General features: G+C 41.0%; 2 protein-coding genes across 11 annotated transcripts in view; both read right to left on the reverse strand.

Annotated features, from left to right (window-relative positions):
• EVL (Enah/Vasp-like) overlaps positions 1-3,791 on the reverse strand; it is a 214,473-nt gene extending 210,682 nt beyond the window's left edge. The window contains exon 1 of the mRNA XM_039536877.1: positions 3,311-3,791. Within this exon, the coding sequence (XP_039392811.1) occupies positions 3,311-3,315 (5 nt within the window). The 5' untranslated portion in view covers positions 3,316-3,791. The remainder of the gene's footprint in view (positions 1-3,310) is intronic.
• Positions 3,792-10,007: 6,216 nt separating this feature from the next.
• EML1 (EMAP like 1) overlaps positions 10,008-27,176 on the reverse strand; it is a 222,688-nt gene continuing 205,519 nt past the window's right edge. For all 10 annotated transcript variants that reach the window (XM_039537398.1, XM_039537399.1, XM_039537393.1 and 7 more), the window contains 8 exons: positions 26,883-27,014; positions 18,486-18,553; positions 16,772-16,860; positions 16,191-16,288; positions 15,994-16,081; positions 15,707-15,802; positions 11,898-12,028; positions 10,008-11,578 (listed from right to left, as the gene is read on the reverse strand). In XM_039537398.1, the coding sequence (XP_039393332.1) occupies positions 11,453-11,578; positions 11,898-12,028; positions 15,707-15,802; positions 15,994-16,081; positions 16,191-16,288; positions 16,772-16,860; positions 18,486-18,553; positions 26,883-27,014 (828 nt within the window). In that variant the 3' untranslated portion in view covers positions 10,008-11,452. The remainder of the gene's footprint in view (positions 11,579-11,897; positions 12,029-15,706; positions 15,803-15,993; positions 16,082-16,190; positions 16,289-16,771; positions 16,861-18,485; positions 18,554-26,882; positions 27,015-27,176) is intronic.

Genomic DNA, 27,176 nt, shown 5'->3' on the forward strand with positions numbered 1-27,176 from the left:
CACAGGATGCCCTGGGGGAGGAGGAGAGGGAAGGGTTGGATCTTGCCCCTGGCAGGGTGGGAAGGGAGTGAGACTTCAGTCACTGGGCTGCAGTGCCACCCACCCAAAATTTGGCCTCCCTGCCCCTCCATCCTGACAAGGGGGTGGCCAGGCCACATGTGAATGGTCCTGTGACCAGGAGCCATCACTGGAGGGTGAGTTTTTGTTTTGTACATTGGTTTGTTTTATTTCATGTTATTTCACTTTGGTGAAAAGCACAAAGCTCTACACCTAGATATGGCACCTTTCTGGGATTTTTTTTTTTTTTTAAAAAAGCAGGCAATTCAGCACAAGCCGGCACCACTTCTGCAACAGAAGTCTGGAGAGATTCATAGATTTTAAGGCCAGAAAAGACCCATTAGATCATCTAGTCTGACCGCCTGTCTAATACAGGCCACAGAATTTCACCCAGTTACTTCCGTATTGAAGCTAATATACTTTAGTCAAGCACATGTTGCCTTCCAGAAAGGCCTCCAGTCTCGTTTTGAGGACTTTGAGAGATGTAGAGTTTACCACTTCCCTCAGTAGTTTGTTCCAATGGCTAAATCACCCTCACTGTTAAAAAGGAGGTGCAGCTTCTCAGTACCCATTTCTGGATAAAACCCAATTACATAGGTTGAGGGCTAGCCCTCTCAACTGGTGTATAGCACGTAGCCGTGGGTACAATGGTATGATCGAGGTGGACATAAGTTAGTTACTTGGGAGGGCAAAGCTGAAAAATTGTTCCACAGACCCACCCCAAAATACTATGGCCGGCTCCATGTATTTCTATTGTGGCTGCCTCTCAAACACAAGGAGGTGTTTTATAAGCCATACTGGAGATTAACAAATAGGGAGGAAACTATAGGAAGATTGCCAGAACATGGAAAGATTATGTTTATAGATATATTTCTGTAAAATGATAGAACTGCATGATGCTTGCAAAAATAAATAAAATCTGCTATTAAAAAACTAGCAACATTCATTGTAGAGTGGGAGGTAATATTTCTGCACATTTAAGTCATGAATAAGTAATAATACTTTGCACTTATATAGCATCCATCTTTGGAGGATTTCAAAGCACTTGTATCAGACAGTGAGAAAACAAGTTATAATAGGTAAGCCATGATATATGCATGCTCACTATTCACATATTATGTTCTAGCTCATCTCTTTAGAATGAGACAAAACTGAGAACACAAAGGAAAAATTAAAATATACAGTCAAGTTTTTACTCCAAACTGAGAAACATTTCATTTCAGTGCAAATAAAGGTATTGTAATCTATTCACCAATGAAAAGCAATATAAATAAAAACATGTACAGAAAAATTCTTGAAGGTTTTTATTAAATGATTGCACAGTCTGCCAGGATCTCCTGGAGTAATACAACCTACATTTATTAGGAGGAGAATTTTAAACTTAAAGACATTTTAAGTGGGTTCTCTCTCCCTTTGGAGGAGGGAAGAATAAAGTAATTTAGATAGAACCTGCCAGTAAGAGAGGGGGAGGGAGGGAGAGAGAGAGAGTGTTTTTTACCAATTCAGTATTTATACTAATCTCCATGGTATGTATTAAACTACAATTCTATCCAGAAGAAACAATGGACACCTTTAAAAATACAAAAATCAAAATTACCCACATAAGAAAGCAAAGCTAATTTCTCTCCAAAGAAAAAAATAGTTTTAAAGAGACTATTTGAAGCATGATATAGCTGCATATAATGAGTGCCCTATGGGGAAAGTTTTTAAAAAAAATTGATTGTCTTTCTTATGAGCAATACAAAAAGTCACCAAAGACACAGAACAGAAGACAATTTGGTCTTTGATTGTGATTCCCATTCCTGAGGCAAGCCAGAGTGCTTTATTAAACAGAGGAGATGATGAAGCAGAATGAATCAACAGTATTATACCGTGGGATGGGGAAACAGTGGAAGCCACATTGCTTTGAGACATTTACAATGAGACTGAACTCCTGCACTGCTTGGGGGGGGGGGGGAGAGGGAGGGGCGAAGGAGGAATTACGGTCTAGAAATAGATGACCTCTTCCTCCCAGCTCTGTTCTGATTACGTGAAATCTATGTTCTCTACCCCTAAGAGTCTGACTAGCCAAACTGCCCTGGAAAAACCTACAGCAATCTAGCCAGCTCCCACTGCTAGAGGAAGGTCTTTGAATGGTCAGGAAGGATCTACACTGGAATCGTCCCAGGGTACACTTTCCCTGCTCCCCTGAAGCTCTTTTACAGCCTTACATGCTGGCCAGCAGCCCAGAGGGTAAGGGAAGATGAGACTCGGCAGAAGCTGGAGCGTGCTCCCCAAACAACATCGGCGTTGGAGATTCCCGGCTCTGTGCTGCTGCACTATTTTCAAACCCGCCTGCAGCCTTTTATAACCACTGACACAATCTGTCCTACGGATTTAAAGTAATGACAGTCAAACAAGCCAAATATGTCACCACCCATTAGTATTAGCCATCCGGGGAAGGACAAGGAGGCGCAGCGCTGCTTAACCTCCTCCCCCTGTGCAGGAAATCCCCCCGCGTCCCCCAAAGGGCAGCAAATTACACCAGTCCCTGAGAGACAACTAACAAAAACAAACAAAAAAGTCGCCCACTGGACACCCCCCCCCCAAACTCGGCGGCGGGGTGGAGGGGGGCTCAAGGGGTCCCCTCCCCCTACACAAACACTGAGCCACGTAAGTGCAGTGAGAGCAACTGTGTTACCCTGGGGAGGGGGCGTCTGGCAGTGAGGATCCCCATTATTCTTGCCCTGCTCCAATCGCCCCCCACGGATCCGGCCTCCACCCCTCGCCAGTCCCCCGCTTTCACACATCACGGGCGAATGACTGACCCGCGTGGGCCCGGCAGCACGTCTGCCCCCACCCCTGAGCCGACAGCCCTGGGGGCTCCCCTCCCCCGCCGCGCAGCGAGCCAGGTGCGTGGCCGGGGGCGGGGAACGGAGCTCGCAGCCCGGCGTGCCCGGGCAAGGCGAAGGGCGGCCGAGCCCAGGCGAGCCCCCGCCCCGGGGATACGCGCGCAGCCCAGTCAGGGCAGCGGGGCGCCGCCGCCGCGAGGCGTGGGGCCGGGGACACGCGGCCCCCGGGAAACACACGCCTGGAACTACCCGCGCAGCCACCCAGCCGGGCAGAGGCGGGGCTGCAGCCGGGCGCCCGGGTTCTCCCCCCGGCCGCCCGTGCGGGGGAGGATCAGCCGCCCCAAGCCAGCCCGCTGCTGCTGCTGGGTCACGCTGGGCCGGGTGGGAGGGGGGATCCGTCGCCTCCCCCCGGCCCCACTCACCTCATCTTCCCTGCAGGTCAGGGGACTCGCGCTGTCCGTCCGTCCGTCCGCGGGGAAGCTGGTCCGTGCGTCCGGCTGGGCGAGCTGCGGCCGGGTGATTAATGTCGGCCCCCCCCGAACGCGGTGCACGCCAGGGAAGCGCGGAGGCTGCTGCATCTGCTGCACGAAGCGGGGCTGGGGCTCCCTCGCCTCGCTGGGCTCCTGCTCTCACCCCGCGGCCCCTGCAATCGCATCTTCCAGCGTCAATGGCGCTAGCTGTGGAGCTGGTCCTCGGCAGCTGACAGCTGTTCCCGGGGCCCTGCCATCTTCCCCAATCCCTGGGCGCGTGAGAGGAAACACACACAAAGCCAGCGGAGCTCTGCTGCCCACTGCTGCTGACAAACACTTCCGCCAGCCTGCAGCCAGCCCCGCTCCTGCTGCCGCCGCCGCCGGGAGCTCGGCTTTTCCCACGGCAGCCAGCCCACTACATGCACCACCAGCCAACCCAGACACACACGCAGTGCACACACATGCAGATAACGCGCACAGAGCACACGTGCACACAGGCGTACACAGTGTTTATGCACCTCCCACATAATGCAGAGAACACAGTGCCCGCAAAGCACATGCACAGACTTGCGTACAACACAGTACACATACAGGCACAACACACACACCATCCATAAACACGCACACAGGAGGATACCGAGCACTGCACATGCACCCACAGAACAAACAGCAATCTATACATACAAGCAGTACTGCATAGACACACTTAACACACCCTAAGTGATATAGAAATAATACATTCTCAGAATGCTGTATACAATTTATAGTGGTTCTGGAGCTTTTATGCACTCATTTCTGGTAATTGCTATTTTCAGTTTTCATTCAGATGCTCAGAGGTTAATAAGGCACCCTATGAACAAACAGCTAGTATGAGTTAAGGGCCTGTGGACCAGTTTTGTAATAAATAGGAAACCATTAGAAATGGCCAACAGTCCTATTTATTTGCTCCAAAGTAAACTTCACGTTCACACACATTTTTCATAACTGTGTAACTTTATTTCATAATACTTGGAAAGTGAGAATTATCTTCTCTCAATTGTTTACATACATCTGGTCCAGAGAGTCCAAGAGTCATGTTTACTTGCATGAAGGAACAGAAGAGTCTGTCAGAAAGCAGGCATGAGACTCAAGGTGTGCACTCACTTGCATAAACTCATCCAAATCACCTCTGATGGGGTTACTGGGAGGGAAGCTTATCTAGAAATAGAGAAAAAAATAAAACCCATTTTTTTTGGCTTATCTGTGAGGAACCCTTCAAAGCATGGGTCACTAACCAGCCCATATGCCATATGGCAGATTGCCATTGTTCTCTTATTAACCTATGGAGTTTCATGGCAATTTTAATTGCACCTGAACTATGAATAAGAGTGAGACTGTTGATTATTATTTAAAATAAAACCATTTCTTAACACAAAAGTCCATGATGACAAATTACAGTATCAAATGGGCAGGAGGGAAGGGGAGCAGGGATCAGAACATATGTAAATATGGTTAAGATCTAAAACCAGAGTAGGCAAGAAAATCTGATGTAAGGCTGCAACATATATTCAGACATTTTAGGCCTCAGCTGCACAATACATAGTCACCAGATATTATACAGAATCTTTGTGGCTCTTTATAAATAGAGTATACTACAAAAGATGCCTGCCATAGTTATGATACATCTATTCACATACAGTTGCACATGAGGAGGGGCTGTAGGCCATTGGTTAGAGTCAATGATTGGGTGTCAGGATTCCTGACTTCTAATCCTAGCTCTTATTAGATATTACCCTCAGGTACATTGCAACCGCTCAGTGCCTCAGTTTCCCCACCTGTAAAACGTGGGTAATACCAACCTCTCTAAGGTGGTGTGAGGCTTACATGTTTGTAACATGATTTGAGACACTAGGATGAAAGGTGATATAAAAGTGCAGAGTTATCTGAGCACAATGGCCAAATATTTTGCAAATTATATATTCTTGTATTAAAGAAAAAAACACAAGAGGGAGAGGGCATTTCACATATTGTCATAAATGTGCAACCTACCTTTTAGGCTTCTCAGGCTGCAGACTACAAATTAGCATCTTGCATTACAAGTCAAATCCTGGCCCTACTGGAAACCACAAAGCTTCTCCAGTGACTGCAGTGGCCCTAGCATTTGATCATAATGACACCACCCCTTAGCTGTCTTCACTTGGATCCACCACATGACAAGTACCCTTTTTCAAGGGGTTCAATCTTGTATTTTGGGCCCAGTCTACATGAAAGGGCTTGGGGCAGGGTTTTCTCTTAGAAGCCCTGTGGATTGGATGGAATCTTCTCTCATAAGGTGCAGAGCACCAGCGACCCCTTCCACCACTGCTCTCTATCCTTAGACTGCGGTGTTAGCCATTCACCTGCTGCTTCTCTGGAATGGTACTGTCAGTGAAAAACTGCATGCAGTCCTTCTGGGCAAACCCTCCATTGCCTGAGATGTCACATCAATAGCTGGATGGCAGTCACTGAGCTGTTCCCATCAGAGAGACTCTTGGATGTAGGAAGTGTCCCATGAAGAGATTTTTTGCTAGATTTGTCCATCTTCTCATAATTTTCTCCTGAAACATGATAGGGCATTTACCCCACACAACCCCTAAAGAGGCTAAGGTAGCGCAGAACAGTCCAATCAATCTTATAGGCTGCACCTGGGCCTGGGGGAGAGTCAGGCTTGAATGATAAGCACTAATTGAAGACAAAGCCCAGCTGGGCAGGAGCAGGAGTGGCTTGTATAAAGCCAGTGAGTTAGAGCAGCTGGGGGCTAAGTATGCCCTACAGTTGACAATGCTGATGTAATCCAAGGCCCTGAGAGGAAGAGTGAAATGACTATTTCAAATTCTAACAGGGCACTGTGGATTAAATAGTAATGTGGTTCTAATTAACATGCACAAAGATGGATTATGTCTAACATTTAAGGTCCAGAAAATGATAAATCATATCCTTGGGGATCTCAAAGGCTATACCTGTGAAAGGAGATGTTTATATAGAAAACTTAGAGTAACAAAATTTTCTTTGCAACTTCTATCAAGAATACAAGGAAAATGGGGCCCAATTTAAAAAAAAAAAGCTCTTCTGCATTTCTTTAAGAATACTAGGGAAGGTGTGAAACTCTAAGTCATGACAAAGGTACAAGATACAATGTGTGGTGGTCATAGGCTGAGGAAGCAAGTCTGCTACACCACAAAACTGAAGAAGGGGGCTGCAGGCAGAGAGTCTGCAGCCTCTCTCTGAGCACAGAGAGGTGGGTAGAAGGAAATCAGGAGGGAGCAAAAGCCCTGGGATCCTAGCCCTCCAGAAAGGGTTTATCCAGAGGAGTTGCAAGGAAGAAAGTCAGTGGAAGGCAGAGTAGTAAGAAGCCATGGGAAACAGCTTAGTGTTGAGACTGTGTAGACCTTGGTTGCTGCTGACAGAGTCCCTGGGCTGAAACCTGGAGTAGAGGGTGGACTTGAGTTTCCCTACCAGCCACTGGGAAAGTGGCACAGCCCAGGACTTACAGAAGACTGCCTGAGATGGCACATGGGCAGGTTGGCTGGTACAATTTGGCTACCCCAGAAGGGGAACACTGCATAGTGACCTGGTCGGAGGGCCACGCCAAGAAGAGGAAGCACTGTGACTCCTAGTGAGCAAGTGGGGCCGTGGCATATCAGACCAGGCAGAACTAATCCCCAGAGACAGCCACAAGGGGCATCCCAGCAGCGAGCATGAAGCTTCCATGCTTTCCTTAGGTTCATACTCTTGTATAAAGCCTGCTGCTATTCAGAGATGTCAGATTTTCCCATCATCTGGATTTATGTACTTCCTCTGAAGGATTTTGCCAAAGTGTGTAGGACATTACTTCATTAAAGTATCTCTTCAGAAGAACTCCTTACAGCAAGGAGTTGGCTCAGCATGTGCTGGGAAAATGTGGCAGTTCTCCAAGTCATTTTGATATATTTATTTCTAAAAGATAGTCTATTTAATGGGAAAGTTTGACTCTAAACTTCCCCAAAGTTGAGGGAGGATATAAAGTGCAGGATTTTGCCTTGGCTCATTGTAGAGTGGAGTAGCCACAAAGTTTAGATAGTATCAGAGGGGTAGCCGTGTTAGTCTGGATCTGTAAAAGCAACAAAGAATCCTGTGGCACCTTATAGACTAACAGACGTTCTGCAGCATGAGCTTTCGTGGGTGAATACCCTTCCACTTCTTTCTTAATGTATTCAAATATTCACCTCTCAGCAACTCACGTAAATTATAAGGTATGTTAGATTCTCTTGCAAAGTTTAGATACAACGTCATATCCGAGCTTCCCCCAAATGCAATGGTGTTTAGATGTGGGGATTGGGTTTGGGCCCATCCATCACCATAGATTTATGCTGGGCTTGCTGTACCACCAACAGCAGCTGCACCCTCACTGATATCTGTAGTATTATCTCATGGCAATAGCCTAGGTCCTTCCCTTGCCTTTTTATGATAGTCCAGAAGATTTGACTGATGAGAAACAAGGGTCCTACAGGCTAGTGCAAGAATTGGCAACACACTAAGCATAGTGCAGACCCACAAGTAGACCTGTGCTGCAGTAAGATGGGATGGGGCAGGAACTGTAGCAGGAGAGAAAAATGGAAGTGTGCATTTGAACAAGGCTGGATTTCTGTGATGGGGTATATAGATGATTGGGGGCCTGCATCTCTGCTGTCACCTAAGGAGGAGTCATCAACTGAGCCAAATAGTGTCATGGTTTGTTTGTTTTTTTAAATTAAATCTTAGCAGTGCTTTTCAGAATCCCAGCTAGGTCAAGCACAGATGAAACTGGCTGGGGATGTGGCTTATCACGTGGGGAAAAAACAGGTTTTCCAATCGGAAGCCAGTCTAAGACTGTGTTGGATACAGAGGAGGTGCTGTGTTTGTTTGGTTGCAGAGAGTTTGGAAAGTACAGACTGTTAAACTGCATGTGGCCAGATCCTTTGCTAAACAGGAACTGGAAATGAACTGGGAATGCCAGAGCGAGTTTGTAGCTTAAACTGAGCTTCCTCTCACTTTCTCTCCAGCTACTCAGACTGTGGCTCAGCCAGAGTCTCTTAGCGCACACCTTATGCTCTTTTTAGATACCATCGTGAGGCCACAGTGCTTGAATGTGTGACATAACAATCATTTCTATGGCAACACACTGATATCATAAATACAGGATTAAGATTTCACCGAATGTTGTAGCTGGAGGAGAGGCTGGGCAAGGAAGGAAGGAGCCCTTATTAAAAACATTGACATCTGTCTTGACAAAAAAGGAAACACTGAGCGAACAGCCAAGTAAATTGCTCTCGTGTCAATGCACTCTCTTCAGGTTACTTCCAGAATGAAAGTCCGTGTTTAAGATGTCTGAGCAGTGAGAGAGCAATGCGGAGGACAGATAGATTACAGTAATCTAACACAGCTGAGAAACAGATCCAACATTTTAATTCTGCCATCTAACAATAATGTCCAACAGCCTGGAGGGGACTCCTTCAGCCAACAGTCTGAAACCTGGAACAATGCAGCTTGTGTAGTCCTGACAGTTAAACCCCACAGAACAATAGGGGTTGTTTCCTCCTGGAATGACTATATATTTTATTCTAGATAAACCTGTGAGAGACATATTTTCAAAAAAAGTTCAGCTCCCAGTTAGGTACCTAAATCAGTAGCTAGATTTTCAAAATTGCTCAGCCCCCAACAGTTCCCACTGAAAATCTGGCTACTTCTAACAGTGCCTAAATGTAAGGGAGCTCTTCTGAAAATCAGGCCCTAAGTGCTTCAGGCTAACAAACACTTCTGCTGAAAACTGACATCTAGAGCTGAGATTTTCAATGGACTCTAAGGGTATTTCTACACTGCAATTAGACACCTGCGTATGACCTGAGCCAGTTGATTCTTGCAGAGCTCGGGCTAAAGGGCCGTTTAATTGCAGTGTAGACATTCCAGCGCGGGCTGCAGCCCGAGCTCTCAGACCCTCCCACCTCACAATTAAATAGCCCTGCAAGCCCAAGTCAGCTGGGAAATGTTTTGTTGTATTAAAGAGTTAGAATCAATAAATAAACTTGTAGGTTGAAATCCTGGTCCTCTTGACTTTCACCCTATATGAACACACTATTGGTCAAATCTTCAAAAGCATCCTCTATAGCAGGGATCGGTAACCTTTGGCACGTGGCACGCCAGGGTAAGCACTCTGGCGGGCCAGGCTGGTTTGTTTACCTGCCACATCCGCAGGTTCAGCCAATCACGGCTCCCAGTGGCTGTGGTTCGCTGTCCCAGGCCAATGGGGGCGGCGGGAAGCAGCGGCCAGCACATCCCTCAGCCTGCACCACTTCCCGCGGCCCCCATTGACCTGGAATGGGGAACCGCAGCCAGTGGGAGCCGCGATCGGCTGAACCTGTGGATGCAGCACGTAAAAAACCAGCCCGGCCCTGCTTACCCTGGCAAGCTGCATGCCAAAGGTTGCTAATCCCTGCTCTACAGGTATTCAAATAATTACATACACAAAAACTCAGATTTCATTCCCCAACAATCCTTTCTCATGTGGTTTGGCATTTAAAAATTTATCCCATGAAGTGAAAGCAGATCACAGTAAAGCTTTTATGTAGAAATGAATTTGTGTTAAACTGCACAGGAAGGATACATCAAAACAAAGCACTTTAATACATGATTTATTATTGTCCTGCACTTTCAGTATAGCAGGCTGGAGATGTAATAAAAAAGGTTTCAAAATTCATTGATTCCATTTCATTTAACCACTCTAAACAAACAACCAGTGTTTTAGAGTTCAGAGAATTAAAATGTTTACTGTCCATTACAAGCAAAACTTTAATATTAACTTTTCAGAGTCTGCTTATTACTCTGCTCTTTTAAATTCTTTAGATACATTCCTCAAGGTAAACAATAAATTTCAATCTGTTTCACAATCAAAATTGATAAGGCCTTCTTAACCATTTTATACCACCTCCACTATTACTTCATTGCAAAACACAATCTTATGTCATACTATAAATATCCATCCATGCACAAAACACAGGGGCCAGAAGTTACACATTAATATTTCATGTAGGCTTCCAATACTTCCTTTTCCCTCTGCAGGTTTATGGTACATTTAAAAAGATATCTTTAGACTTGGTCTAATTGGTCTTAAAATACAAATATACAATATCCATAAGCATAAAAAAGTAAAGCCTAGATTGCCTTACCATTTATAATGAACTGCTAAAATCTTATACATGTACAATAAAGCATCATGCTGATTAATATACATATTAGTTAAATATATTAACCAATAGTGGGGATGTGGTCAAGTGTTGCTTTTTGTTTTTGATAAGAAGTTGTTCATATACAAGTAAAAAAGATGTTGTTAATTTAAGCTTATATGGAATACCTGAACTAGATAAACGTCTGTAAACCCTTTTGAGATATTCAAGTTAAACTGGAGTATAACCTGCTGATTTGAAAGAGAATACAGTTCCTCACTGGTGGAATTTAAAGATTTGTTATTCCCAAAGAAAATGCAAATTACTGAATTCTAACATTCACATTTTCATATCTAACATGTTAATTATTGTGTCTTCTAGCTAGGTTTATTCCTTTAGTATGAATTCATCACCATCCACGAGAAACAATTCAGTACCTCAATGTTGCCATAGATTTTTCTAAATAGGTAGATATACAGTACAAAGTGTAGACAGTGAGACAATTAAGCATGTATATACAGTTTTCTGAAAGGCATTTTTGTGACCATTTTAGTAGAGTTTGTAGAAAACAGTTACGACAGTCACCAGTTCTGCTGATATCACTGTATTGAAAACTTTCAAGCCACGTTTTTATATTAAACTTGTACTGCTGCATATATTGTACAACAAAAGAAAAAATATAGCTCATTCTTTAGGAGTGATACTTAATGAATCACTAAACTGAGTAAGATAACCAGCACAGGGCTTAATTTTCCTGAGGTCTGTAAGAATTTTAAAACAGAATCACAGTGACCAGGCTAAACTGCAAATGTACTGTTTAAGTTTTAAATATACAGTTTGTACAGAACTTCTGTGCGTGGTCATCTCATGACTGTGTGTGTTCACACCGATGTTTCCTCTAAATGACTCGCCACTGCATAATACTTGTATCTTTTCCACCCGTGGAGATGAGATGGGTGTCTTCACACAGAAAATCTACATTAGTTACATGACTACTATGTCCACCATACACATGGCTCGGAGCCTGAAAAATAGCAATACAGGATGTTATTACTGCAGATAAATAATATACTTTACCATAACAAATATTTAATTGTGTATAGCATTCAAACGACAATGAAATAAAATTGTCACCTTATTTCTATCAATGAAGTCAGACTATTTTAAAATGCAGCATTTTATATTGAAGTGCCAATCCACACTTACACATGTAAATCCACACTTACGCATATAAGTAGTCCTGTTGATTTAATTTTGGGTTTTTTGACACTCAGCAGAGGAACAAAATTTCCCATGTTTGTGAAGGTTTGCAAGATTGTACTCTAACAAAGTAAATATCTTACCCTAAATTGTGAACACGGATAAGAGAAGAGATGTACTTTGCCAAAATCATCCCCTGTTGATAGCAGTTTTCTTTCATGTGATCGACAGACAGCATTGATGTCTGTTCCATCTGAACCTTCTGGCCATACACCTGAAAACATGTAGTGACTACTTTAATATTTCTGCTACACATACAGAACAGAAATGTTAGCTACATTTTTTGTCATGACATTAATGAAGAGGCCACCTGTTTAAAAACAACCAACCTCCAAATCCCTCAAAATTACTAGTGATTCAGGCCATGACTCAGAAGACCAAATAATTAACTTTAAAAATGTGCAGAAGACCCAAAATCTGAATGCGAATGAAGCAATGCATACGTCCTTTGCTGAACAAGGAGAGTGTAAGCCGTGTTTTGCTGAATTGGGGCCTCAGCTGTGAGCCTTCAGGTATTATATCATAATACATGTGTACATAAAAGCCAACAACCGGAGGTACAATTTTAAACTACTGCTTTTCAACTTCCCTTCTTCATAATTTACAGATAATGAATGACTTCTTGTAGGTAGGAGGCTTATTAAAAAGGTACAACCACCAGGTTCTCCTCACTCAAATCTATCCTAAAACCCCACTTGTGGTGTTTACAAGAATTATACCATTAATAATAATAATAAAGTCACTAATGAATGATCAAGAAGATATGAACTTGTTATAACTGAATTATGACATGCTTTTGTTACGATAACCCCTTCTTCCTCATCCCAGTCCCCTACTGCTTGTTGGTCTCACATATTGTCACCTCTAAAATTAGATGGTAAGCTCTTTAGGGGAAGGACAAAGTTTGTGTTTAGTCTGTAAAGCCCCTGCATGCTTTCATGTGCTGTAAAAAAATTATAAAACAGGTTATGGAAACTTACATTTTCTTTTTATACGGCATTATGTATAGCTATTTGCTGCTTAAGTTTTTTAATGTTTTTTGTACTTTAGATTTGATCTACTCCCCCATTCAGCACAGAGGTTGTTTAATCATTTGAGAGAGTCCAATGTTGTAGTCAGGTGTGGTTTTTTTGTTTTGTTGAGTATTAAATTATTATGACATTCAGTGTTTGGAGTTGGCAGCAATTCCTCCCCTCCCCTCACACTTATAAATCTGTAATGACTTCAGAAATACAGAAAGGAAGTGGTTTCATGTTTTTAATCACTGGTATAATTTTATTCTGTATAGCATCTTTTATACAAACTCCCCCAAAACAGTTTAAAGGATTACTGTAAACAATATAATAAGAAAGGAAACTACTGAACCCCCAAATTCAACTGACTTCAATGGGACTCTGTGGAGGAATATCCCTTTGCATGATCAAGATGTAAAAAAATAAATAAAGAGAGATATGCAAAGGAAAGATAAATGTACTTTCCTCTGGGATAAAATTATGAATGAGGTTAAAGAAATTAAGGGTACGTCCACACTACCCGCCGGATTGGGGGATAGTGATCGATCTATTGGGGATTGATTTATCGCGTCTCGTCTAGACGTGATAAATCGATCCTCAAACGCACTCCCCGTCGACTCTGGAACTCCACCAGGGTGAGAGGTGGAAGCAGAGTTGACGGGGGAGCCGTGGACGTCGATCCTGCGCCGTGAGGACGGGAGGTAAGTCGATCTAAGATACATCGACTTCAGCTACGCTATTCTCGTAGCTGAAGTTGCGTATCTTAGATCGATCCCCCCTTAGTGTAGACCAGGCCTAAGTTTAAGAGGTAGAGAAAAGCTGTTCTAGATGCTAGTGCAGACAGAGAGAAGGCTTTTGCACCAACAGAGTCAAAACTATATGAAGGTAGAGAGCTAGCTGAGAGTGGAGGAGAGTCTGTAAGACAGGCTGGATAGAGTTAATGGAGGAACTACAGTATAAAAACCAAAGATGGCAGTTTTGAATCGAATCCTGAAGTGAACTGGGAACCAGTGAAATTAAGGGGGCAGGGATGGGACCACTGTGATCATTTCTTTAGATACATGAAAAAGGCAGCAGATGCATTTTACAAATCTGATAAATACAAACTATTACTTACACTAGAGAATCCTCATTTTAAAATATGCATCATTTCAGAGCCTTTGAAGCTAAGCACCAAGGCTCAGATTTTTAAAGCTATTTAACCATTGTTGCACTCAGCATTGCAACATCTAACTGGTATAAGAGCTTCAATCTCATTTTCAAAAAGGATTTAGGCACTTAGTCTACATTTCATCAACAGTTGAAAATGCAATTTAGGCTCCTAAATCAGTTAGGCGTTGCAATGCTGAGCGCAGCAACACCTAAATAGCTTTAAAAATCTGGGCCTAAAACACTAAAACTGTCAGGGGCTCTCAAACCCTAGCCCTAAGAAGTTGAAATATATTGACAATTCAGTAGAGGTTGTCCATGCAGAGAGAAGAATTTTGTCATCTCAGAGTAATATGCAGCCAGTAAAAGATTACAGATTCTGTCTTCTCTCTAGACCTGCATGTCAAGTCCATATCTAAACCTAGCCACTTCTTCCACAATGTTTCCAAAATTTAACATTTTCTTTCTGTCACTATTGGAAAACTCTAGTTCAGGCCCTTGGCTGCAATCTCTCCCCTTTCTGGATCTCTCTCCAACATGTTACCCTCTCTGTTCCATTCCAAACATGGCTGCTAGGATAATCTTTCTTGTCTTGCATCACTTTTTTTTTTTAATCTTTGCACTGATTTCCTGTTTCATCATACCAAGTTCAGTATCTTGTCCTCACCTTTTAAGACCCTTCACCACTTTACCCCTGCAGTTTGTACACACTTGTCTCTTATTGTGTTATTCTACCACTTCCTCAGCTCCAATGATAACAGTCTTCATTTATCGAATTCTCCCACGACCGTCTCAATGACTTCTTCCACGCTGCCCCTTATACACAGAATGCCCTCCCTGAATTAATCTATAAGGCAAGTACCTTCTTCTCCTTCAAATCTCTCCTCAAAACAACAAACCTGTGCTTTGAGGCCTACAAGAAAGCAGTCAACCACTAGTAATGGTTGATCACAGGGGATTATTTTGTTTATATGTAAAAAAAATATTACAACCCCCAAATCAATGAAAGAAACCAAAACCATCTGGAACGGGAACACCTTATTTTTATTGAATTTGTCCTCCTTTTCCTTTCTCTTTCTTTTTGTTCATTTCACTTTGGCCCGCTAAACCCAGGGTTGTGAGTTCAATCCTTGAGGGGGGGCCATTTAGGGATCTGGGGCAAAAATCTGTCTGGGGATTGGTCCTGCTTTGAGCAGGGGAGTTGGACTAGATAACCTCCTCAGGTCCCTTCCAACCCTGATATTCTATGATTCTTATGAATATCTCAATTTACACTACCAGCTCTTTGGGGCAGTTCTGTCACTGTTTGTACAGAACCGTGTACAATGGGACTGGATTGTACACTGTTTATACAGCCCCTAGCTCAATGGAACTTGATCCCAAATAGGGTCTTTGCTGCTGTAGGAATAAAAATACATAAATGAAAATTCTCTAGTTGTAATACATGCTTTCTAAAAACAATTGTAATTTCTCATAGCAGATAGCTTGTGATTGGTTTTCACTTGTGTTGAAATTAATAATTTTATCTGAAGCTACCAAGAATATTAAATCAGAGGTCTCCTGGATCAAAATAAGAGGACAGATAGTGATAAAAATTGTGTAATAGAAGTTTTATATTTGCACTTTGAAATCTGAATAGTAATGTTTCAAATAAAGATGACAGTCTGAATGTTAGCTAATTGGAAAAGCAAAGAATCATAAGTTTGTGAGAGGGAGAAAAAAAAACTTACCAAAAACATGGAATCCTAAAGTACAGGTGTAGGTAACCCATTCTATATCTCTAGTAGTCTCAACACTCACTACTTGTTTACAAGAAGAGGGGATCCCTACAGAAAGAGAAACAAATGATGACATTTTCAGTTTTTAAGCTGCACAAGAGTTGATTAAGCTAAAAAGTAGCAACTAATTAAAATATATGTTCCAGCCTAGCTATTATATGATCTTATCTTAATTAAAAATTCATTAGATATCCTAGAATCAACTCTGCACAAAGTACAGAAAACTATTTGTTACTCACAGTATAAGATTTCATAGTCCCCTGAATTGGACACAAGGTACTGTGAATTAACAGACCAGTCCAAGTGAGTAATGAAGCTGGAATGACCCTATGAAGAGAAGTGTATTGTATTAATTCCACTAACATAGCATAATATGTACTATAAAGTATACATGCTTATTTGTTATTAGTAAATAAGTAGTAAGGAAGTCACTTACTGAGCATTTGCCAATTCTACTATATTTTCTCCCATTTTCATTAACACCATATATATAGATACTGTTGTCATGGGAACCTATTGCCAAGAAGTTTCCATCTATAAAAAAGTGAATTATAATTATACCCGCAAGAAAGAATTAAACTAATCTATGAAGTTCTAGTGTGTCATGGACAATGGGCATTGTTCTTAAAACTTTTATTAATAAAGTAAAAAAACCAGAATTTTCTCCTTGTTTGATGGAATATGTTTCACTGCAAATAAAGCAGCAGCTTTATATAGCAAATACTGAAGTTAAACCGCATAAGGAAACTGAGAAAAAAGCCAACCTGAACATGATACTACATGCACATCTAAGCAAGAAAGCTGATTTCTGCTAAACATCAAAATCTGAAGAGGCAAACAACAGGAAATTAGAGTTAAAGCCTCTGGGTAAAATCCTGGCTCCATTGACTCAATGGAGGTAGAATTTCAACTCATGTATCTATACCCAATTTAAATATATTTTGGGAATTTAAAAAATAAACCCTATATTGCATACAATCACTTCTTTTTTTAACCAGTAAGTAGAGTGTGTCAAACCTGGTGAATAACGCATTACAGACAGCTGTTCATTTCCATCTGTGTGTACAGTGACCAAATCTTTTGTTTCTGTGTCAAACACAAACCACCTGTTGTAAACACAGAAAAAGGCCAATAAATTGCTCAGTAAGGAATGCAAATCTACAGTAGCTTTAATCAACTGTTCATTATGTCAAAATAGCAGTCTTCCATATGTTTTGCACTAAAAGGAAAAGAATAGGAAGGGGACATTGTCTGCGTTACTTCTAGCCAACTGAAAGTAACATTTTCAACAGTAGATAAACAGAATATCAATTAAATATTGAACCAGATGTCTACATTCAGATTTTATTATCATTTTACAAATTGTCACTGGTTATATGCAAGTATGATTGATGTATTCTTTTGTATATCGTGTGTATATTGGACCACATTCTTTAAGGCCCTTTTACAGTGTTCAGACATTTAATTTAATTAAATATAATTTAATTACATTTATATCTACTTTAAAGGCCAGAGAAGTGTAAAGGTGGCTTAGTGTTTCTGAGAATCAGGCCCACTATGTATTAGATAAATAAAAATTAGATCATAATAAATCTCCTATGAGGTGGCTTGGGGCTTTGTTATACATTGTTCTCTGGACATGTTTCTACAAATACTTACAACTATTTCATTTTGAAAAGTTGCATTTTAATGCTGATTTCAGTTTATTAAGTATCAAAAATAAAGACTGCTCCCAAAGCATCTTACTTTTATTTAGATATTAAGGGAAACATAGAACCAAATAAATTTTGCTTCAGTACTTACTAAAACCACATCATCAAATAAAAAGGTAATTTAGAATGAAGTGCAAATATTTTAAATATTAGGAACAAAATTCTGCCCTCAGGTACCCTTGAAGGAAAGGAGGGTTTTGTACTTAAGGCACTCTAGAGTTCTGAGTTCAAATCAAGGCTCCACCACTGATTCCCTATGTGATTTTGGGCCACCGTTCCCTATATACAATGGAGGTAGTACTTCTTATCTGTCTCGTCTATTTCAGTTTTTAGCTCTCCTGGCAGAAACTGTCTCTTTACTATCTATGTGCTTGTACAGTGCCTAGCACAATGGGGCTTTGACCAAAATTTGGTTGGGGGCTCTGGACATTACTATGGTAAAAATAATAAAACAACATGTTAAATTTTCAAGCAAACACCTTTTGTCTTCTCCTGTGCTGTCCCTCACATTTGAGAGGAGAAGCTCCCCATATACATCTTTCAGAACCCTCCTTAAAACTCTCATTAGCTGTTATGCCTACAACAACAACATCAACATCAAACCCCTGAGAAAGGTTAGGCTGCTGGTGCACTGCCACCACTGCTTTTCATGCCCACCAGTGCTGCCTCATTGTTTCCTGTACTCCTCCATCCATCTGACTGTATCCATCTAGTGACTCAGGTCTTATACTTAGATTGTAAGCTCTTTGGGGAAGAGATAGTCTTTCTTGATCTGTATTTGTACGGTGTCAAACACAGTGGGGTCCTGGACTAAGGTTGTTAGGTGCTATAGCAATACAATAATAATAAACACCACCAACAATACCTTCAGCTCCTGTTGAAGTCAACAGGAGGTGAGCATAGGCATCAGAGGGCAGAATTTGGGCCTATTTGTTGGAGAAACAAGAATATCAACTTTGATTTGGTGAGATGGTCAGATACCCACTGTTGATTGATACCCGCGCTTTTGTTCTTCTTACCTTCCAGTTAGTGTTCCTATTGCAACAACAGACCCTGAAGGATGAAAACCAGAAGACTGTGCTGGATCCTATAACGTTTCAAAGGAAGTATACATTTATACCCAGAGACAGTAATAATAAAAACACAATTAAAATTGCTTACTCAGTAACAAACTGAGCCCCCTCAGTCTTTTTTTTAGAGTAAACGTCCCTTTTTATATTTGAGGGAAAAACAAGTACATTTTGAAATCCACTAAAAATTACCTAACACAGTGTTTCCTATATTCAGTGCCACACTGTTTTCCTTTGTGCACAGTCTAACCTAAGATTTATTGGGCAAATAATTTCAAACAAAAAAGAATATTGAGAAAAAGCTGCTTCTGGATAAATCCCCAAAGGGGAAAGAGGTAAAATTAACGTAATAAATTATTCACTCAGTTCTAATTTAGTTATATAAATGTCTAATCAGTAGATGGCAGTTGTTTACTACCTGAAGGTTGAGCAAGCAGTTGATTTTACTGCTGCATATTTCACATGGCATTGAGTGCTGTAGTGGCAGGGCCTGACTTTACCTCTAACAACGCAAAAGGTATCTTTGCAATACCCTGCCAGTTACAAGTCAGCGGAAGTTTATAACGAACGTGGGTCTCTCACTTTCATGTCTGATATTACGCCATTTTTATTTGCATAAATGTTTAAGCATATTTGATACTATGTTGTTACTGATGTATCTGGAGAACCACAATGTTTCAACTGCCATTATAACATCTGAAAAATATGAAAAGTTACTAGTGGCTTACTAGCTTTATGTCACAATCTACAAAGAATGAGCTGTAGAATTCTGTAGATTACAGAAGAAAACTCAAGCATAAATGGCTAAATTTTTTGGCAGATTTTTGTCATGGTATGTCAAAATTAACATGTATATGAAAGAGCTAAACATGGAATAAAATAACAGTACAGCAAAAAACCCGCATAATTTATTCATATTTTTATATTCTAGTCATTGCTCATACTGGAGTGAGTATGGCAGACCTGCTAACAGGTTTATCAATTTGTAATTGCCTTGCCTGTAGTCGCTGGTTCTAAGGGAGCTTCTGCTTATTTTCAAGAGGTAGAGAGAGACCTATGTTTTTGCAATTTACTCACAAAATCATATGGATATTGGTAGCTAATATCTGTTGTTTCTATATTTACGTAGTCAAATCATTATAGTAGCCCAAGTGTGCTCAATTTTCCAAGGTTCCTATGACCCAAACAAATGAGCAAATTCTGTGCTTTTAAATTCTCCCTTACATAAAACATGAGTTTAAATAAAGATTTTAATCTCAACAACAACCTGCTGGTGAACCATAATAACAAGTGTATTAAGACATTCATTGTTATATAGTTCTTTCTAACACAAATAGGCTATAGTATCAAATGAAAGATTTATCCACTCCAGGTAAGAAGCCAGTGACTTACGAAATAAGGTCTCTAAGATGCTTCAAAGTGCATGTGAGAAGATTATTGTCAAGGTGATTGATAGTTGAAATCCTGCTTTGATCAAGCAAAGAGTATTTGGATGACTGCCTTATCTTTATAATAATCTGGCTAGATGGATTTATTTTTATGAGTCCTTGATTTCAATAGACTAAGTTGCTGTTATAGTTAAAAAGTACCTCTCTCTCAAGAATCAAAATGACTAGTGTGGATTTTCATCTCCTCAGTAATACGAAAAATACTTATTTATTTAGTCTTTTACATCCTCAAAGGCCTGTCTGACTATTAACAAATTAATTCTAGTATTTACTCATTTATTTAGTGTTTTATATCCTCAAAGGCATGTCTGACTATTAACAAATTAATTCTAGCTTTTACTCATAACCAGCCAAACCCTTAATCCTACTTTTGAGATGAGAGCAAAAAATAAACTAAGCCTTATCATGGACTGATCGTTACTCGTCTCTTTTCAGGACAAGGTTAGAAGGTTAAGGACCTGGTTTGATAGCTAGTGGAACTTGCTGCGCTTCAGAGAGTTCTGAGGAAGAACTTCATCTGGCTAACAGACTACTTAACAGATTATATAGTGGTACATTAAAATATTCTGTTGTCTTTTGCCATCAATATAATGACTTCTAAATGCCCCCTTTCTCAAAGTGGGTCCTAAAAAAAGGATATTAAGTAAAATTTTAAGACTTGATTCACCACTTTAGACCTCTTTAATTTTCTCATTTGATCTTTTTCTCAAAACAAGAACAAGCGGCTCAGATATACTAACAGTAATCTCCAACCTTTCACTACTCTCTCTCTCTTTATATATATATATATATATATACACACAAGTATATTTTTACACCCAACAGAGTGAGGTATGAGGCACAGATAGTGAGGTATGAGGCACACACCAATATATTCAACTGAATACATGCAGTGGCTTACTGATACAATGCTGACATACATTAAAAATACATATGCAAAGAGACCTCATAGATCCATTCTCCACTTCATTATATGTATACAAGTCTTACTAGTGTTATACCACAATGTAAAGAGTTTTTAAATTATTACTGTGTGCCATTTCTAAATCAATTTAAGTCTGGTTTGAAGTCTGATAAGACCAGAGAGGGGTATATGTTAATATCTTAATAGCCCAGGTCATAGTACAAATCAACTTTAACTTCTCTTAAGGGACTACTAAAATCTACTTCTTCACATTCCTGCACACTCCACTACAACAGGAAGCTTGTTTCCAAAGTTTATTCTTCTTCAAAATGCATCATCAGAGGCTTAGGTGCCAGTTGTAGCATATATTTCCTTAGAACAGGTTTTCCAGGATCCTGTAGTTTGATTTGTAATTGGTCGTGACTTTTTAAAAATATGTTATCACAGTAAGTAAGTTTTTACCTAAAGTGTATTGATTAAATTTTTGTCTCTAGGTTACAACCCAACACAAAGTCACGTAAACAGTAAGAATTTTGTCTCTCTCAAGAATAATTAATTGTATCTGTCATTTTGATTTGGCCACTCCTAAGGGCCACCTACACAGAAGCTTATTTTAAATCTTTGGAAATTCTCTTTCCATGACAAGTATGTTAAATAGTACAATAATCAGAAAGGTAGAGAAAATGTAATGTCACTGTCATACCTGGAAGGTCTCCATCCTATCTCTCACAATGATTAGCTTTTGATTTTTAAAATCTGGACTACCACTCTCCTTTTTAAATGACTGGCTTCTAAGCTTAGCTAGTACAGGCCAATTTGTCTTTATCTCCCAGGCACTGAACTGTAAACTTTCTGCAGTGTCCTAGTTCTCACAAGTGTAAAAACAGCTGATATGATCTCTCCAATCAAGGCGGAAGCTTCCCCTGTCAACATAAATTTAGGTTTGAGAATCTGAAAACTTATGACCTTGGTCAGACTAAATTCTAACTTCCACCAAGTGAATATGACTCAGCAAGTGTATGTTACTTGGATGGGATCCTGTGTGATGTGCTATGGGTGAGGTTTCAATGTTAAATGTTCTTTAAACTGAGGCATACCACAGTTGTAATAAACACTCTTCATGTCATCAGACCCAACATATGCTAAATGATGTTTGTCAATACTCGCATTAGTTTAAACTGTGTTATGTAGTCTAGAAAGATACACAAATGTTTTCATGCACAATTGCATACTGAAGAGTTCCAATACATTATGAAAATCTGCAAAATTCAGTAATATTATTTAACATGTTGTACAGAAACATTTGAAAGAAAATAAATATGTCATGGTGAAGCACCAGGTATCCTAGACAAAGGGGAAGACGGGCGGAAACTGGCATCACAGATAGATGTGTAGGGCTCTGTCAGATCACACCGGTAGCAAGAGTCTACAGTAGATACTGCTTGGTACCAGTCTAGGAGCATTATGGGACTACAGCACAACTGGCAACCTACAAATAAGTGTTTCCCTTTTGGGCTCAATACCAGAACCACCAGAGCCAGACCTATGGTCTTTTATTCCAGCCAGTTGATGTGTTACAGTTTTTTGACCAATCAATTTCTCAGTACAGATAACCATCAAAGGTACATACTGGCCAGTTATTTTTGCCAAGTAAGTGATAGTTATAGCTTGAAGTGGTGGACTGAAGGATCTATATTTCTTAAAGTCTCCCAAAGAATTAGAGATTACTAAAATGTGCTACTGGATTACTAGATGTTGACAGTGTATTGCAACAGTCCTGAGCCTTAAAAAGAACTAGGAGCTAGAAAGCACATTAGCAAACTTGAACAGATCTAGTGCAGTGTAACTGAAGAATGGCTGACACAGTACAGAAGCAATAGACTGAAATCACTAATTCATCATAATTAAGGAAGCAAAGCCTCTGAATCTAAAATAAGTACATGGACAGGATGACTAGAGGAAATACATGTAGGGAAGCACAGAATCTGTATTCAAAGTACCACTTTTAACACTTGGCACAGATGTTCAAGGGCTTTGGGTATGTCTATACCAGAAATGTAAGTCGACCTGTATTAAGTCAGCATACAGCCACCGCAGTAATTACTGCTGTTGTGCATGTCCACACTACCCTTTTAGGGTCAGCGGTGCATGTCCTCACCATGAGCGCTTCCACCGACCTAAGAAGGGCAGTGTTAGGATATAGATATTCAAGCCTGTCTGCAAAGGCCTATACTTTAAGAATTTAGGTGTATTCTTATCACTTAGCTAGTTATAGAGGTATAAAAGAAAGAATCAAAAAATCACTATCTGTCTGTGTAATGGCCTTCTTTTACTGTGACAGTCTGAGGCCTGGTTCTTCGGCTAAGCAGCAAAGGCAGCCATAAGCTGGGAAGTGTATGGTCACATCCTCACATTCCAAACTAGTCACATTGAAATAAGGTGCTATTGGGCTGTTAGGAAAACAATCCTGTCCTGATATTCCTATCACCTCCAGAGAAAGGGAAGAGCCTAGAAGATGTAAAAGGAAACTTAGTTTGATGGCATCCTGTCTGGCAAGAACTCACTTATCAATAGACACAGATGGAAAACCTTTATGTCTGTATAGATGTAGTTGTAAAATCCTCACTTCTGTATTGTTTTGTATGTTTATTTGCATGGTCTCTGTCTGGTTCTGTGATTATTTCTGTCTGCTGTATAATTAATTTTGTTGGGTGTAAACCAATTAAGGTAGTGGGATATAATTGGTTAAATAACCATGTTACAATATGTTAGGATTGGTTAGTTAAATTTCAGTAAAATAATAGATTAAGGTATAGCTAAGCAAAACTCAGGTTTTACTATATAGTCTGCAGTCAATCAGGAAGTAAAGTGGGGGGGGGTTAGAAACAGGGACTGGGGATGGAGGAATTGGGATCATGTTTTGCTAAAGGGGGAAATGGGAACAGGGGATGGGAACAGGAACAGGGACACAGGCAAGGCTCTGTGGTGTCAGAGCTGGGAAGGGGAACACTGAGGAAGGAAACTGGAATCATGCTTGCTGGAAGTTCACCCCAATAAACATCGAATTGTTTGCGCCTTTGGACTTCGTGTATTGTTGCTCTCTGTTCATGCGAGAAGAACCAGGTAAGTGAGAGGGTGAAGCAATAAGTCCCCTAACAGGCAGTGTGGGGAGCAGAAAGCCCAGTCTCTCAGCTGCGCTGGAAGCTCCCTGCCAGGAGCCCAGCTGTCCCACAGGCTTGCAGGCTCCTGGTGTGCTGACCCGCCCCTTTGCTCCCCATTTCCCGTCAGGAGCAGGGGAAGCCACCCGGGGCTTCTCCCCTCCCCATTGCCCTCTGGGAGCTGGAGGAAGCAGCCTGGGGCTTCTTGCCCCAGGGGAGTGGTTTCTGAAGCCGCTGGGGCTTCTCACCACAGTTCTCAGCTGGGACGGGGGTCCAGCCACCCAGATCTCCAGGGGAGCTGGGCTCTAGCTGCCTGGCTTTCTTGTCAATTTTACGGCTCCTACTGATGTAAGGGACGCAGTGTTGCCCTAACTACACAACATAAGCCTTACGCCTCTTGTGGAGGTGGAGTTATTATGTCGGTGAAGTAGGGCTCTTACCCGCTGAACCAAGGGGCAGCATTCGATCCAGCAGGGGTCGATTTATCGTGTCTAGTCTAGATGCGATAAATTGACCGCCAAGCACTCTCCCATCGACTCCGGTACTCCACCAGGGCAAGAGGCGCAGGCGGAGTCAACAGCCGTCGACTTACCGCAGTGAAGACACCACGGTAAGTAGATCTAAGTACGCTGAGTCCAGCTATGTTATTCATGTAGCTGAATTTGCGTAACTTAGATCGATTTCCCTCTTCCCCCCCGAGTGTAGACCAGGCCTTATGTCGGTGGGAGGAAGGCTGTAGTGTAGACACTGACATAATTAAGTCGACATAAGCTGCCTTATGTTGACTTAACTGTATAGTGTAGACCAGCCCTTTGTTAGTGTGGTAGTTTTCACTTGAGAGCTTGGGTGGCTGATGGAGAATCCATGCCAGATTTTTTAAAATTTACTTTATAAGTTACTGTTGAACTTTTCCCCTTTATGGAGGGTATTACAGATATGGAAATTTCCTGCAATGTACTAAAAAACCTTAGTGTATTAAGTTTACCTATTAGTGTGGTCCTGGAATTGGATTGAATATAACCTTTGGGGGAACATGTGATGTGAGGGCTCGGAGTTCAAAGGAGCATACTGAAAATTCCGCAGCCAGAATGGACTTTTGGGACAATAAGTGTTAAGTGGATTTCTTGGGATACCCTACGGAGAGGTTAATGCAAATTACCCAACTCGTTATGCAAAAACCTAGCCCGTTGAAGCTACACTCTGAGGAGAGGGTCTTTGTCTGCTGTTTACCTGTCACCAAGGACCAAGATCAAAGGCTCCAAGCTGTATAAAGAAACAGCTTCTCTGCCTGACTTGGTTCTTGTTCTGAATCTAAGACAGTTATGAACTTGTAATCACAGGGAAAACCCAGTTGTAGGTTTTGCGGGACTGACACCTACCAGAGCCCAAGGTTGGAGTTGGGTAATCTCTGGTAAATTTTTTAGCATGCATGTAGGTTCTTTTATTGTTTTTAATGTGGTTTTTTTTGTAATGCTTTCACCTTAAGAATAAATGTGCTCACTTATAAAGGACTGTGTGGTAATTTATAACGGCTGACAATTGCTCTGTTCATAGTCTTCGGAGAGAAAGCGAAGAGCAGATGCTGGCCATTTAGGCAGTCTGGCTTGCTAGGAATATCAGTGTAAATCAGAAAGCCGTGCAGCCTTACCACCCAAGTCAGGAGGCACAGAGACATGGGTCTCTGCCCAAGACAGGTAATGGCTAGGATCCAGTAATCTTTAAGTGGGTGCCCTAGGTGGATTGTGGAGGGGGAATGCAAGTATAGTTGCCCTGACCTGTGAAAGAGGGCAAGAAGGGAAAATTGAGAAGTAGCTTAAGTCACCAGAGGGCACTATATGGCTCATATGACGAATCTACTCACTGTTTACTGTAAAAAGAAGATTATAAATACAGACTGCTGGGTAGCTGTGATGGTGGATTTCCATAGCTGAGGAGCAGAATCCTTAGTTTGTTTCCTATAAACAGCATTAACCTCCCCTGAGTGATATCTTATCTATCTAGATTGTTGAAAAGGAAACAAGCCATACCAGGCATTAAAAAAGGACTAAATCAGTACTTATTTCTTCTTTTAAGTGCTCAAAAACAGATACATTATAACGTAACTAATATGAGTTCCCAAATACAGAATTAGGTGACCTAACTTATATGTACAAGTAAGAAATTTAGACCCTGCATCAATATACTCCCTCAACATCCATATAACAAAAGTTGCATACCAGAGAGGGGAGGAGGGTAGAAATTAGTTCGAAGACTTAGGGCTTGTCTACACAATGGGGTAATGTGTGCTACATGGGTGTGATTTCTAAAGTGCACTAACACTGATCTGTGTAGATCCTGCAGCTGTGTACTAAACATTCCTTAGTGCACTTAGCATTACACAGCAGCGTCTACAGAGACCAATTAATGTGTAACACGTCAGTGAGCTTTAGAAATCACACCCCCATAGTGTGCATTGCTCCTTCATATAGACAAATAATTCTAAGGCTGTGCACATCTGCCACTTCTCAAAAATGATAAAATGCCAAATGTCTTCCAGTTTCAGTTTTGTGATTTTAATTCTGAATAAAATTAAGTGCCTAAAGCACAGTATACTTTTCGTATTATACTGCAGCCAAGTTAGCTTTGGGTTAGCGAACGGGTCAGTGGTTTAGAATGTTTGGCTCAACACTGCTGCAGGTTTTAGAATTGTACAAACATTTTCAAAAAGTTAAATTATATACTATCTCACTGATTCTTCCCCTCCCATTATAATCTAACAAAAACATTTTTTTTAAATTAACGTATTTGAAAATCCTTATTCTATGAAAGAGAAGAGTGAGGACTTAATAGTATATACCTCTATAATTTTGTTCCAGACAGGACGATGACTAGTAGCATCCCAGAGAGTAATGTGTTTGTCATGTCCACAAGTGAAAAACTGAGGTTTAGAGGGATGGATGGCTAGTCCCCATAGCTCATCAGTGTGACCCTATACAAATACAAACAAAGTTTCTTGAGATGATGGACAGTAACATTCAAGTTAACTCCTTTAATGAAGTTTAATTCTTCCCAATTAACATGATTAAAATTAGTTAACTGTCTAAATAAGCCTTCAGAAATTCTGCTGAGTTTCGATATGTACTTATTTGAT

The sequence above is a fragment of the Mauremys reevesii genome, linkage group 4 (assembly GCF_016161935.1).
Source record: "Mauremys reevesii isolate NIE-2019 linkage group 4, ASM1616193v1, whole genome shotgun sequence".
In the NCBI taxonomy this organism is placed as follows: domain Eukaryota; kingdom Metazoa; phylum Chordata; order Testudines; family Geoemydidae; genus Mauremys; species Mauremys reevesii.